This window comes from Drosophila melanogaster, chromosome 3L, assembly GCF_000001215.4.
Source record: "Drosophila melanogaster chromosome 3L".
NCBI lineage: Eukaryota > Metazoa > Arthropoda > Insecta > Diptera > Drosophilidae > Drosophila > Drosophila melanogaster.
Window position 1 is genome coordinate 11,463,312 of NT_037436.4, and position 13,950 is coordinate 11,477,261.

Sequence of the window (13,950 nt, forward strand, 5' to 3'; positions counted from 1 at the left end):
TTTTTGCTTTTGTTATTTTTTTTTGTTTCAAAGTATCAATTTGTGTATCATTAAAATAATTTGATTTCCTTTCCCACTCGACAAGAGTGCGACCCTAACCGAAAGGTAAGGGGTTTCGACTTTGACTTGACGACCTCATTTGGTACGCATTCAGCTGGCAGGGTTTTCATCCTCTCAAAACTTCCCTTTCTATTATCTTCCTGCGATATTACAGAACCCTAATTAGGAACTTCCCAACGGATATAGCAATGGGTTTTTAGTAGCGTCTTACATTTTTAAGGCGATTGCTATTTTTATTTGAAATTTAATTGGAACAAAAATATCCACAAGAATTTCATCACAACCTTGTGTTACCAAAACTGTTTACATCCTTCTTCACTCGATTGTATTTCCAACGATAAAATTTTGCAATATGGAATTTATGAATGTGTAACACATGGAACAAGGGAGGAAAACCTAAGAAGGACCCAGCATCTTCTCGGGACGCACCCACTCGTTGAAATCCTTCTCCGATATGCCGGCGTTCAATGCCTCCACCTTTAGAGTAGTTCCATTCTTGTGGGCCGCCTTGGCAATCTGGGCGGACTTGTCATAGCCAATGTGCGGATTGAGGGCTGTCACCAGCATTAGCGACTCATTCACGATCTTTGCCAGCTTCTCCTTGTTGGGCTTAATGCCCTTGACGCAGTTGCAGTTGAAGCTGATGCACCCATCAGCTAGGAAATTCATCTTATAAAATATATATTTCAATAATTTTATATAGAAACTTACCCAGCAGCTTGATGGAGCGGAGCACATTGGATGCGATCAGTGGCTTGAAAACGTTGAGCTCAAAGTGTCCATTGGCACCGCCGACGGAGACGGCCACGTGGTTGCCCATCACCTGGGCGCAGATCATGGTCATGGCCTCGCACTGCGTGGGATTCACCTTGCCGGGCATAATAGAACTGCCCGGCTCATTCTCCGGCAGAAACAGCTCGCCCAGACCGCAACGTGGTCCCGATCCCAGGAAACGTATATCATTGGTGACCTTCATCAGGCTAACAGCCAGGACATTGAGCGCTCCATGCACCTCCACCATGGCATCTCGACAGGCGAGGGCCTCGAAAAAATTGGGCGCCACCACGAAGGGCAATCCACTGAGCTGGGCGATCCGCTTGACACACTTCTCGGCGAATCCCCGGCGGGTATTCAATCCAGTTCCCACAGCGGTTCCACCCAGTGCGAGCTGATAAACTCGCGGCAGGACCGCATCGATCCTCTGCAGCCCGTTGGTCAGCTGTTGGGCATAGCCACTGAACTCCTGGCCCAGCGTTAGCGGCACTGCATCCTGGGTGTGAGTGCGTCCAATCTTAATGATATCCTTCCATTCATTCGACTTGGCCTGCAGTGAATCCCGCAGAGCGGTGACCGCCGGTCGGAGATCCTTGGTCAGCGCAGTGGCCACCGCAATGTGAATGGCCGACGGAAAGGTGTCGTTGGAGCTCTGCGACTTGTTCACATGGTCGTTGGGATGCACTGGGTCCTTGGTACCAATACGTCCGCCCAGCAGCTCGATGGCACGATTCCCGATAACCTCGTTGCTGTTCATGTTGCTCTGGGTGCCCGAACCCGTCTGCCAAATGGGCAGCGGGAAGTGACCCTCATCGTAAAGCTTTCCGGAGATCACATCGTCGGCCGCATTCGAGATGGCCGTGCTCAACTTGGGATCCAATCCGAATTCTTGGTTTGTTTCGGCTGCCGCCTTCTTCAGTATGCCCATGGCCTGGATTATCTGGCGCTGATCAGTGTAGCATAGTTTGTCCAATGGTTAAGATATCATATGGGTTAAGAGTACAACTAAGACACTTACCGGCATTCGCTCCTCCTCGCCGCCAATGCGAAAGTTTATGAGGCAGCGCATCGTCTGGGCGCCGTAATAGCGATCCATGGGCACCTCCATGGGTCCCAGGGTGTCGCTCTCTTGGCGGGTCTCAACCTTCTTGGTGGAGCTCATCCTGGTAAAATCAGATCTATTTAGCAGACAGTACAAAAAATGCTCTGGTGTCTAGCAGGAATAATTTGACAAAAAACAGAAGGAGATTTCGTTTAGTCTGCTCAAGTTTTTGGGTTCGTGTTAGTTTGTGGTTTCTTCAAATTTTGGCTTGTCATTATTATATACCTGCATGGCTTGGATGCACTGGAAAAAACGCTAAAGTACATACCACTTAAAAAGAGGATTGTTATAATTTAAGATACCGATATTTTTAAAAATGCTTATAGGCGATTTTGGTTATACCAATACTCGAACTTTTAGTTCCATAGAATATGGAGAAATAAAAAATTATTTTTCTCAAAGTGTACCTCTTGCACAAATTACCTGTAGTTTTCGTAACAATTTAATGGAAGGGTGTGTAAGTTTTCTTTGTTTGATTCCATTATACTGGGAACACATGGGATTCTCCACGAAAATACGTTATATCATCATGTATGGCACTGTGCGCACTTTTTGTGTTTGGGCCATGGCTTAGACAAGCTGGCTTAGACAAGCTGGCCTAGACAAGCAGACATGGCCCGACAATCGATGTTGGTTCAAAACGACTTTGCTAGGCGGGTGGCTGAAGTGGAACAAATTAATTTCGTTCGTTTTAATTATTCCTCTTATTCTGTTCTGCTGCGAAACGCTCGATTCTTATTTTCCTGTCCCGTCATACAAAGTTGCTATAATTTGAGGGCTATTAACTCGCCGGCTCTTAAGGTCAAATGTGTACGCGGGAATCATGGTTTAATTATTTAAATGAATTCACATTGGGATTTCGCTTTTCTTTTCTCACATTATCTGTCCCAAGTCCGTAAATCATGCACATCATGGTGATTTTTTGTTGTATTGTAGGTCTGGCCTTGTAGTTCCTACTTGAAAGGATTTTTCCGCCCTTCGGAGTTACTCATCACTCAAGTTGGGTGTGGCTAACAGTACATGTGGGTGATTATTATAGTTGAGCCCTTATAACTAGGGCTCTTTATATATACAGATATGGAACTAATAGGAAATATAATATTCAGTCCCATTTCTTATCAATCCAGATGCATCCAAGTGAAGTAAGGCAAAAGTAAAGCACTCTGAGCATTAATATTGGATTACAAAGATATTTGTAAGCAGTATCTAAAGTCAACTGTTGACCCCGTGGCAAATCGCGTGTATTCTGGCCGCTTGAAACTTCACACCCTGGCCGGGCACACGAATAGCCGGAGTATCCCTGTTAGCCGATTTTCATTATGGTTCTTACCATATCCCTGCGATTTCTTGGGCCCGTCCAGCGAAGTTTCTTTTCATTTTTTGGTTTGGCGAACAGCACATGGGCACGCAATGTTTCCGCTGCAGCGGCAGTCTAAAGTGTCCAATCAAGTTTTTGAAATGAAACCTAAATAACATGTCATAATAAATAACCTTCAAGCGACCCGGGGGCCTGCCAGTTGACTCTGACTTCGACTCTGGTTCTGGCCAACGAAGAAATCCAAAATCCTGTAATTACAACGTAAATCCAAAATGTCTCAACGCCGCACAGCCGTTGCAAACTCACCCAAACAATCAAACACACTCATACACACACACACACACACAGACACACTGAGAGGGCCAAAGGAAACTTAATTCATATATCAAAAAGTTTTTCGGACCGACCAGTGGACGAGAGTAGCAATTTACGCGCAAGTAGCCGGGCTCCACTACCAAGACCAAAAACGCAGACCAAGTCCAAGACGAAGTCGATCACTGAGAGAAAATTCAAGAAGTTTAGATTAGAAATGCAAGAAATTCAAATATATTCCTAAATATATATATTTGTACTCCGTGTAAAGAACTTTTTAATATTTCAGCACTAAGTAAGTAATATTTTAGTCCTGACAATATATTAAATATTTAATTTTAATTAAATCTGTTTTAAAATCTATAAAGTCGATTTTAGTTTGAAATAAAGCACATTTTTAATATACATTATATTATAATTAAAAATTTTTTTATTTAGGCAACAACTATACACCGATTTCGGTCAGTGTACAATACATTGTACACACTTTACAGGCAGCTCCTCGATTTCGGGCTTGGATTTCTGTTGGGCGCCGTGCGGGTGGTCATCCAGGATCCGGGGGAACTGGCCCAGGAAAGCCGGCGGATACGGTGGAGTAGGTTGGCCAGCCTTCTGGGGTCTCGACCCGGTCCTTCCACTGTCCGCCTGTCGTGTCGAATGAGAAACACAGCAATTATGCAATTTGATAATACTTCATTCTCGGGTAATAAATATTAATTATTTTTTGCGAATGTGATTTCGTGTTTCGTGCCCCCTCACCAAACGCCCAACCCACTGGGCGCTAGTTTACGGAGATTTATGGCCCGCCTGCCTGCAAACGAAATGAGACGGATACGTTTTCCATCTTTCCCCGATTCCATTCGCTCAAGATGATAGCCGGCAACACGGGCTTTCATGTTGGACACGTGGATTTGCCTACAGTTTCGTGTTACCACAATTGCACAAATGTACAGGAAGGATATTTCGATAGCACTAGTATTAGATTCCACGTTCTGTCTTTGCTGTGTCTTTTGGTCAGTGAAAAATTACTTTTATTTAAATTACTTCTATGGTAATAAGATTGTTATATTTTTGGTTGAAAATGCTTGCAACGTTGAAGGGATGAAGTACGATACGATAGTTATATCCTTTGCAAACTATTTACATTGCTTAATGTGCAGCAGCAAATATTTACTTTGTGGAATAATGCTAAGAATTCGGGTCAATGGGGCGGTATTATTGTAAATTTCTCTGAAGCATGTTCCGGGCTAATATACACATTTGGCGTTAATTAATTTACCCTGCTGACTTAGTTGGAACCTCAAAGTCAACCATGGTAACCAGCGGGCTTGCTACACGGGCCAAAAACATATCCTGACTGCCTCGTGTGTGCGGTTGGCCATATGTCTGAGCCCGGGAATTGGAGTCCTCCGATCTCCGCCCCTGGCAATGGGTACATTGTCGTTGTCGTCTTTCGCAGGTTGGTTGACTTCCAGGCCGTTAGCTTTCATTTCATTTCGGTTCGGTTCGGTTCGTTCCATCAGAAATCTCTCGTGCATAAGGAACATTTTAATTTTGAAAGGGACTCCGACTGCTGACTCCGGTGGAAATTGCCATAACATCCACATATCACACTTGCACACAGACTTACAAAGCCACATAAAAAATATATATATATATAAATAAAAGTAACAGAGCTCGGCAAAAGGAATGAAAAAGTTAAATTGAATTGTGTTGGCTCAGTATACTTACACACGTTCGCATTACTTTGGCTACTGCCATTTCAGTGCCAAACATTCCTTTTTTGTTTTTTTGGTCCTGTTTATCCTGCACTTGAAGTTTACGCAACTTTTTCGCTTAGTTCTTGGCCTGTTTTTGCAGGAGCTGCTAGCAAAACTGACAAAGTTGCTAGATTTGGCCAAATTGCTTGGGCAGCAGGCGAAAATTGGGCTACGAAAGTTATAAGAAATTCAACAGAGGCAGAATAATGGAATATATTTTGAAACAAAGACTATTAGTTAAGATATAGGTTGATGGAAAAAACTGATCATAGATAGATTCGGTACTTGCTTAGTTCTAAACGTAGGTACTATATATAATCACTTCACATACACAGACACATACACATATGTGTCTGTATCCTTTTGATGGCCAAAATAATTTCGCGTTCGTGGTGAAAGCAGCACAGTAATTTCCTACGCACCACATAACCCAAATGACCAAGTTGTCGCCAGTAAATGGGCCCCTGTCACGTCATAGGTCTGCCATATTCCCGTCTGGATGTTTCAGTTCGGGTGCGGTATAGTGTTTGGCTCTGGTTTTATGTTGGGCTCGGCTGCAGTAATCAATTTTAATATACCTCCCGAAGAGGGAACAAATGCTTGGGGGCCCATTGTTCTGTTCCTTGTTAATAAGCTCATGTTGATATTGGTGGCCACATGAAGCCATACGTCGCCACGGCCAGAACATCAGTCAGTCCGTCAGTCAGTCAGTCAGTCAGTCAGTCAGTTTGAGTCTGTCAGTCTGGCATTCAGTCAGGATATTGTTGTGGTTTCGGTCCCTTTATCAATATCTGCTTCAGTGGTAAAAGGATTCCTTGACAGTTTGTCACTATAGAGTAGCAAATAGTCGAATTATAATGATGTAAAATTATCTTATTATTTATTAAGTTAAATGGGTGTTTGAAGAAGATGAATTCGTACTTTTAATATAATGTAGTTCAGAAAGATGAACAACTATTACAAATCGTAACTAATACAACTTAAAGATTCATTTGTATTTCAAACTGATATATGTAAGTAGTGCACTCAACTGGATTAACAGGGATATGTATAGAATGGTATCTGCAAGGAACGTTTATGTGATATCAAAAGTTTGGAGTCCTCGTTTAGTTTGATTCTTTTTTCCAAACTCAAATTTAATGGAAAACCCCTGCATTAAGTATATAGAATTGCCTAACAAAGAATGAAGTGGAAACCCGAGCAAATATCTAATTCCGGCTCCGTTTTGGTGTGTCAGTGATGTGTCGTTAAACTGTGAAAGACCGTAAAAAAAAAGAAAGACGGACCATAAAAAAATGAATGAGTGGGGAGAATGGATCAGAGACTCCAAGCGATTGTGCCGGCCACAAATGAACGGGGCGCAGGCGAGTAAATCATTTTACAATGGGCCAAAGGCCGCCAACGGCTTTATGGCACCCATGAAGGACAATCAAGTAATAGCCGGCGATTTTTACGATGACACAGAACTACATAATAAAAGATATATCAGCTACTGTCCGTCCGCCCATTCAGTCGCCCGGCAAAAAGCGACTACGGAATTCAACAAGCTCTAGTGCCTAGTGCCTAAATCGTTACATTTGGCACGCCAATGTCGGCGATGCATGTTGGCAATCACTCTTCCGCCAGTTGGACTCCTTCGACATTTTCAATTTTCCATCCCGTTTCCCTGGCTGGTGCGTTTTCCCTGTCATCATATCGAAATTGACGCACAGCACGCGAGCCAATAAACCCTGTCAGTCTAGAAACATTATGCATGGAATAAGTCCTCAAAATCACACGCCATACCGAATTACTTTTGCGAACATATATCTATTAATCCGTGAGATTGCTACTGGAAATAATTTAAGACTTTATTAACTTAAAATCTTACTAAAAATCTGGTTTAAGTATCATATCTCCTTTTTTATAATAATTTTTAACAATGTTTAAAAGTAAGAAAACCTTTTTAAAATGCATTGGCTATATAGATATTAGATCATAGATATTTAAATATTAATCATACACAGATATTTTTCAACATCAGAAATACTCCACTTTGCAATAAGATGTGACAACAATTATTTTCGAAATATATTTAAATATTTATGTATATCTTTAAATCGTGTATAAGTTGTTGAACTAAAGAAATGAAAAAACTTCAAATTGATTTGCTACGACATCACGGAATAGCGCCTATTTTAAATGAACTTTTCAATTTGTCACTTGTTTGGTGCTTTAATGTTCTTGGTTTTTGCAGGAAAACGCTTTGGCCGACTTGATTGACAGTAATGACATTTTCACGATTCGCCGCGCGGAAAACACTGGAAAGCTAGTGCGCTAGCACGACAACCGACAGCCAGCAGTCAATAATAAAAATTGCATGTTGAAAACACATTTGGGATTCCGAGAGAGTCACACACAGTCATTCTGTTGCCTGTTCGTCCCTGTCTCCGACTCCGTTGCCGCATCACCATCCGTATCCGTATCCGAAATCCAAATCCGTATCCATATCCATCGCAGCGGAAGCAACAGCAAGCGAGGCGGTGAAGCGAAGCGGTTGACACCCCGTGCCCAGTGGATTTGGGATTGGGAAAACCCTTTTAGTCCCTCCTTTGGGGGGTTCGGGGGTCTCCAGTTAATTTATTTTCGCTTAATTTCTTTCGTTAGTTATGTTAGTGCCGCCCGCTTTTCCGGGAAAACCCATGGCTCCACATTTATTGCACATTGGCAGGAACTTTGTGATTTACTTGACTACAGTCAAGGATGTCAAGGCAAGGACATGACAGAGTCTAATTCATAACTGGACTTTTCCGTTGGCTTATTTAGTTAGCTTAGTTATTATTTACTTACTTTAAGTAAGAAATCTTTATCTAAAAATATCCAAAACACAATGGCTTTGGCATTCAAATTGTAATGCCATTCAAATACCGATTTATTTTTTAGGGTTTGAACTATAAACTGAGCTCAACGCATCATCATCATATAAAACTTTTCTATCTTAGAGAACATTCAAAGGGATATAAAAAAGAGCTAGCTTTATCCAAACCCCTCACAGAAAATCAAATAAAGCATGAACAAAAAATAAGCAGAAAATATATATTAGCAATAATTCGAAACATACATTTTTTTATTGCCGCTCGCAATCATTTAATCATCTGGAGTCATCAGTTTACTCTGACCAAAATGTGATGAAGTGGGGGGCAGCAACTGGGTTTTGGGTGGTGTCGAGTGGCGCAGGGTGGTGCGAAGCGCCCTGCGTAAGGAGTCAGTGGGAATAGCACATTTTGTCGCGCTTCCCCATCGACCATTTGACACATGTGTCACTTGCAACCGTTCCGCTTGCCACTGAAGTGATAGTGCTGCCAGATCAGCAGTTTTCCAGTCAGCTCTAGCTACTTTTGCAGTTTTGAAAGTACTACGAACAATCCTTTTAAAAGCGATTTCTATGGTGCTACAAAAGCATGGCAGTTTTTATAGTTATTGAAAATAGTAAAAGCTACTTTACTTATTTAAGTCTGAAGCCAGAAAATAATATATTTTGGAAACTAGTACGATCTTTATTATTTGTTAACCTAAAAGTTTTTGAATATGTTTCGTACTTTCTATGATGACGTATTTCATATAAAAGGCCAATAAACTTTGAAGCCATAACTTCATTTTGAATATTTAACAGGCTTATCAAACAGTAGAAAAAAATGCATCTCATAACTTTGAAAGTTTTTATTTAGGCATTTATAATCACTCACATATCAAAGTTTATGCCAACTAAAACTAGCTATATATAGTCCAGATTTGACACCGAAAAAAATCAGCGGCAACTCTGGCGACTGCGAATGGGAAACAGAATGGGCCTGTGAGTGCGACTGGAGCTGTCGCTGAGCCTTCGGTTGACAGCTGTCAGTGTCAGTTTACATAATTTATAGATTTCAGCGCATAAAAAAGTCATAAAATTTACAATGTTGCTTTCAACAAAAACACATTCGGGCGATTCCTCTGATGCCTTATTTTTATGAGGCAAGACATCAATTTTCGCACAGCACAGCACAGTCTAGCCTGCCTATAGCCACTACACACACACAACTATGCCATGCCCCATTTATATTTCTCAATTTTCCATTCCTGGAAGCAGGAGGAAAATATTGTTTGTACTGCCATCGCCATTGGCATTCGAAATGCTTTTGATTTATTTGTATTTATGTGATTCCTTTCTCATACTCAACTCCAACGATAAATTCTCGCACTCAACAAAATACATAAACGATTTATAGTTGCGAAAAGCGGACCAAACAATAACTAACAAAGCGCAGCGGCAGTGGCAACAATGGATTCGGGATTAGAATTGGGATTGGAATACAGTTTCATTCCAAGGCAACCCAAAAGTAGCTCGAGATGGCACAGAAGTGAGGATTTCGATGCTAAGTCCCTCAACGCGGCATAAATCTTTAATGGACAACCACCTTTCGCACTTTTGCCCGTTCGATTTGATTAAGCCGGATGTGGACTTTTATATGCGAATCCAGCGAAATATCATACTCACTCTCTTAATTCAATACCTTTATACTTCTTTTGCTGTATTGGTTATGAAAAATAATAATAATATGATGAATACCCCAACCATTGGTTTTTACAAATATAAGTTGGCGGCGAATATACAGTAAAGGACTACAAATCGAAAATCTGACGAGCAAACGAATTGCAAAAATAAGGAAGCCCTACGAATTTTTAAGCAGTAAGTTACTTGAAAATCTAGCGCTGCAATTATCCCATTGGTTTCTCAGAATCATAATCAAAATGGCAACAGATGCAGCTGACAAGGATAAGCCGGCGTACTCGTTCTTCTTTGGTTCGATGGGAGCGGCATCGGCCATCATCTTTTCAGCCTTGGGAGCGGCATATGGAACGGCCAAGTCGGGCACTGGGATTGCAGCCATGGCCGTAATGCGACCCGAATTGATCATGAAATCGATTATTCCCGTTGTGATGGCTGGTATCATTGCGATCTATGGCCTGGTGGTCTCCGTTCTGATTGCCGGATCTCTGTCGGATTCGTATACCATTCGCAAGGGATACATCCACCTGGCAGCCGGATTATCGGTGGGTTTCGCCGGATTGGCGGCTGGATTTGCCATTGGGATTGTGGGTGATGCCGGAGTGCGGGGCACTGCCCAGCAGCCACGCCTTTTTGTGGGCATGATCCTGATCCTGATCTTCGCCGAGGTACTGGGTCTGTATGGGCTGATCGTCGCCATTTACCTGTACACCAAGTAAACTGCGTATTTTTTCACACTCAACAATGTTTTAGCCCTCATTAATGGGCAAATGTAAACTGAAATGTTTCATAATAAATGTTACATACAAAATATTGTCAGTTCATATGAATTTTGCTAAATACCCGGACTAAATCATACCTGTTTTCTAACCAAGAAGCAATCAAGAATCCCCTCTGCCACAGTCATCATCATTCACTAAAGTCGCCTGTGACAAATCTGGGCCAACTTAACAATCACATCACACGAACGCAGAGCCAGTGACAAAGTTACAAGCTCCCCCAAGGAATTTGCGGAATATGTATTCAAAATGCAAAGCAGCCGAGCTGGGGCCACAAATAAAAACGCCATGGAAAATGGAGGAGCAATTGAAGCCCCAGCCCAGTCCCACAAAACAATTCCGTCCCCTCCGCGCCAGCGGTGGCAACAAATTTCCATTTTAAGGAAAACGAAACAACATCGTCCTAAGGTTGGGGGGGACTTTCAAAAGTATCGCCCTTTTTAAGCTCGACGATAGTCGAGTTGAGTCGAGTCGGGCTCATATTTTCCAATTTGTTTAATTGAAACAAGTGGAGGGTAACGAAAAAAGCGCTGAAAGGCAATGGGGGAAACCACTCAAAGTGAATAAGCAACCGCAGGTTCGATTTTCAATACTGAGAATGGCTTTTGCGGTCCTTCGAGGTTATAAATATCCCAAAAACCCGGAAAGTAAGAAGCATTTGCACAAATATGTAAAGGTTATTTGACTTAAGGAAAAAGAAGTCCTTACTTTAAGGGCACAACAAGCGTTCAAGCAAAGACACTAGTTATTCTAGTGTCTTTGGTTCAAGCGAACCTAGAATTATATAAAGTAAAAACTGCAAGTAAAAAGTATGGTTAATTATCTTTTCGAAAGCCAATTATTTTATATTTAAAAATAAAAAAAATAAGAGCGTTATCCTTTAATAAAGTATTTCTTCAGCAATAATCAGAATTTTTTGTAAATCTACTATAATTATTTCTGTAAACAAAAAACATAGTACGCCTTTTTCTGAAGTGCTTTGATTTGGGATTACATTTCCTTTTTCATTCTACATCTTTTCAACTGTTTCGATTTCAATCCGATTTAAGCAAAATGGTTACTGCCGCTTTAAATGAAGAGCCATCATACGCCTTCTTCTTGGGATGCACGGGGGCTGCAGTTGCGATTATATTCACGACCTTGGGAGCGTCTTACGGAACAGCAGTTTCCGGTGTCGGAATCGCCAAGATGGCGGTCAATCGACCGGATATGATCATGAAGGCCATCATTCCGGTCGTAATGGCGGGAATTATTGCGATCTACGGATTGGTGGTATCCGTCCTGATAGCCGGATCGATTGGCGATGATTATACGATGGAAGACAGTTATGTGCATCTGGGCGCCGGATTGTCCGTCGGACTTCCAGGACTCACCGCAGGAGTAGCCATTGGAATCGCAGGCGATGCTGGAGTCCGGGGTACCGCCGAACAGCCACGCCTTTTCGTGGGCATGGTCCTGATCCTGATCTTCGCCGAGGTCCTGGCTCTATACGGCCTCATTGTGGCCATCTATTTGTACACTAAGCTTTAGGTTTATAAAACTTAATAATATAAAATGTTTATAAATGAAAGCTAGCTTGGAAATAAAATACATTATAATATTATTTATAATATTTAAGCCTTTACATATAATTTATTTCTAATTTATATTATATTTATAATTATAAAATAGACTTTAACAAACACGCCATCTAAAAATGTTATTTCCATATTCGACGTTAAAATAAAAGTTAAATTTGTTTGAAAATGTAAATAAGATATATTACATACCCAAACCGATTTTTTTCCGTGTTAATTGAAGCAAACCATTTCCATCAGCCCATCAAAAGGCGGGCAATCAAATCAATAGGCTGCGATGAAATAAAACCGAATTTACCTTCGAAGGTGTTCATATGTGAAAAGGTATGCGTTTCAATTTACATTTGAGTCGCTGGCAAATAATACGTTTTGTGTACGCACGTGTGACATTTTTGCGAACTTTCTTCTTCGAAGCGAAGTGTGTTTGCATAATAAATATGATAACACAAAATATCGATTCGATTCAACCGCAAATCCCTTGAGTTCCAGACATCGAAAGTAATAAACGAAAATTTGCAATTTACTTACGGATTCGAAGGATTTATGGTTCACCTTCCTGAAGATAATTGTTTTCACTTCCTCTTGCCATTCAATGAACTTTTAATGCTGGAATAACAGTAAGTGCGTGAGCAATGGGTGGTTCTTGGGTACACTGCGTTGTTTTCACTGAGTGGGTGGTCTTAGGACCCGAAAAGCGGAAGTCCCTACCACGCCCACTTCCCACCGCCCAACTGACAAAGTGCTTAGCGAAATGGGTTTATTAAGTGCAAACACTTTGCACAAATGGCTGGCAAACATAAATAAATATGTATTTAGGAAGTAATGTACGGTGGGGAGGGTGTTGAATTGAACATGTGGAGGTCTTTCCAGGAATTAAATCAAACGTAAGCCTCATGCCTTTTATGCCATTTAAAATAATCCAAGAAATATGGAAATGCAACTTCTTCCTGTTTATAATTAAAGAAAACCTCAAGTGAAAACCCATATATTCAAAGTCTACAAAATAGACTTTCATTTATTTTATTAATGGTCAACGGAATCGAATTTCTTTTGTACAAATAATGCCTGACCTCCAACGAAATCAAATATAAATCAAGAAGCGGTTTGTCAAAATCCGCAGACTTGCCCAGAAATCCTCTACTGTCATACATCAAACGTACATCAATGCAAGGGACTTTTGTTTGTGGGAAAATTTGGGGAAAACCATTTGTAAGCTGGTTGGTTGGTGCTTGTGGTGGGTTATGCTTGAGGGGCGCCGATTTATTATTGCCGAAAATGTGGTTTCCATTAAAGCCGCACACATCAATTGTGGTCGAGTGAACGAACGGTCGAAATGGCCAGAGGCCATTCGACTTTAATTTTAATGTCCCTGGCAGATTTTACCATTTGCCTTCCATTTTCGAATCTTTATTCATTCATTCATTCATTCAGTGAAGCAAACACTCATTGACCAACTTGCTCGTTTTCGCATCCCATCATCATTATGATCAGCTTAATATGATTCGAGTTCTGAATGTAGTTGAAGGAAAATGGGATTAGTGACTAAATTGAGAGTGTTGTAAGCAGTTGAAAGCAGCACTTTAAAAAATATTTCTTAAGCTTAAAATAATGCAAATTTTGAATTTCTTAAATGAGTGCTAAGAAAATCTAGTACTTGTCTGTATTATTGCACCTTACTAAGAGTAACTAAGATTCGACTTCTTGGCGACTTTTGCCCTCAATGGACTAATTTCATTTTCG

General features: G+C 41.1%; 3 protein-coding genes and 1 non-coding gene across 6 annotated transcripts, besides 1 other annotated feature; 2 read left to right on the plus strand and 2 right to left on the minus strand.

Moving 5' to 3' along the window:
* Positions 1-258: 258 nt before the first annotated feature.
* On the minus strand, positions 259-2,553 carry Fum3 (Fumarase 3). 2 transcript variants are annotated; one of them, NM_001274781.1, is made up of 4 exons: positions 2,360-2,553; positions 1,853-1,997; positions 772-1,780; positions 259-716 (listed from the first exon to the last, which is right to left on the minus strand). In NM_001274781.1, exons 2-4 carry the CDS (start codon positions 1,994-1,996, stop codon positions 457-459), a joined length of 1,413 nt encoding a protein of 470 aa, NP_001261710.1. In that variant the 5' UTR covers position 1,997; positions 2,360-2,553; the 3' UTR covers positions 259-456. The 2 variants fall into 2 exon arrangements, with proteins under 2 accessions (NP_001261710.1, NP_648467.1); NM_140210.2 differs by lacking the exon at positions 2,360-2,553 and having other exon boundaries at positions 1,853-2,037.
* A 7,426-nt stretch (positions 2,554-9,979) lies between these two features.
* Positions 9,980-10,661, plus strand: Vha16-3 (Vacuolar H[+] ATPase 16kD subunit 3). Of its 2 annotated transcripts, NM_001202157.1 has the most exons (2): positions 9,980-10,034; positions 10,084-10,661. In NM_001202157.1, exon 2 carries the CDS (start codon positions 10,097-10,099, stop codon positions 10,571-10,573), a length of 477 nt encoding a protein of 158 aa, NP_001189086.1. In that variant the 5' UTR covers positions 9,980-10,034; positions 10,084-10,096; the 3' UTR covers positions 10,574-10,661. The 2 variants fall into 2 exon arrangements, with proteins under 2 accessions (NP_001189086.1, NP_729706.1); NM_168458.2 differs by lacking the exon at positions 9,980-10,034 and having other exon boundaries at positions 10,075-10,661.
* A 705-nt stretch (positions 10,662-11,366) lies between these two features.
* Positions 11,367-11,395: a mobile genetic element.
* Positions 11,396-11,508: 113 nt separating this feature from the next.
* On the minus strand, positions 11,509-12,149 carry asRNA:CR46049 (antisense RNA:CR46049). The gene has a single exon (NR_133219.1).
* Vha16-2 (Vacuolar H[+] ATPase 16kD subunit 2) lies at positions 11,647-12,241 on the plus strand. The gene has a single exon (NM_168459.2). The coding sequence runs from the start codon at positions 11,687-11,689 to the stop codon at positions 12,161-12,163; it is 477 nt and encodes a 158-aa protein (NP_729707.1). The 5' UTR covers positions 11,647-11,686; the 3' UTR covers positions 12,164-12,241.
* Positions 12,242-13,950: the final 1,709 nt, after the last annotated feature.

What these genes read in the sequence shown, in the direction of transcription:
- Fum3 (NM_001274781.1), bottom strand. Translation starts at nt 1,996, where the DNA reads ATGAGCTCCACCAAGAAGGTTGAGACCCGCCAAGAGAGCGACACCCTG. An exon ending in GCGAGGAGGAGCGAATGCCG is followed by an intron (nt 1,781 to 1,852) that starts GTAAGTGTCTTA and finishes TACACTGATCAG; the next exon opens with CGCCAGATAATCCAGGCCAT. An exon ending in CCGCTCCATCAAGCTGCTGG is followed by an intron (nt 717 to 771) that starts GTAAGTTTCTAT and finishes TGAATTTCCTAG; the next exon opens with CTGATGGGTGCATCAGCTTC.
- Vha16-3 (NM_001202157.1), top strand. Translation starts at nt 10,097, where the DNA reads ATGGCAACAGATGCAGCTGACAAGGATAAGCCGGCGTACTCGTTCTTC.
- Vha16-2 (NM_168459.2), top strand. Translation starts at nt 11,687, where the DNA reads ATGGTTACTGCCGCTTTAAATGAAGAGCCATCATACGCCTTCTTCTTG.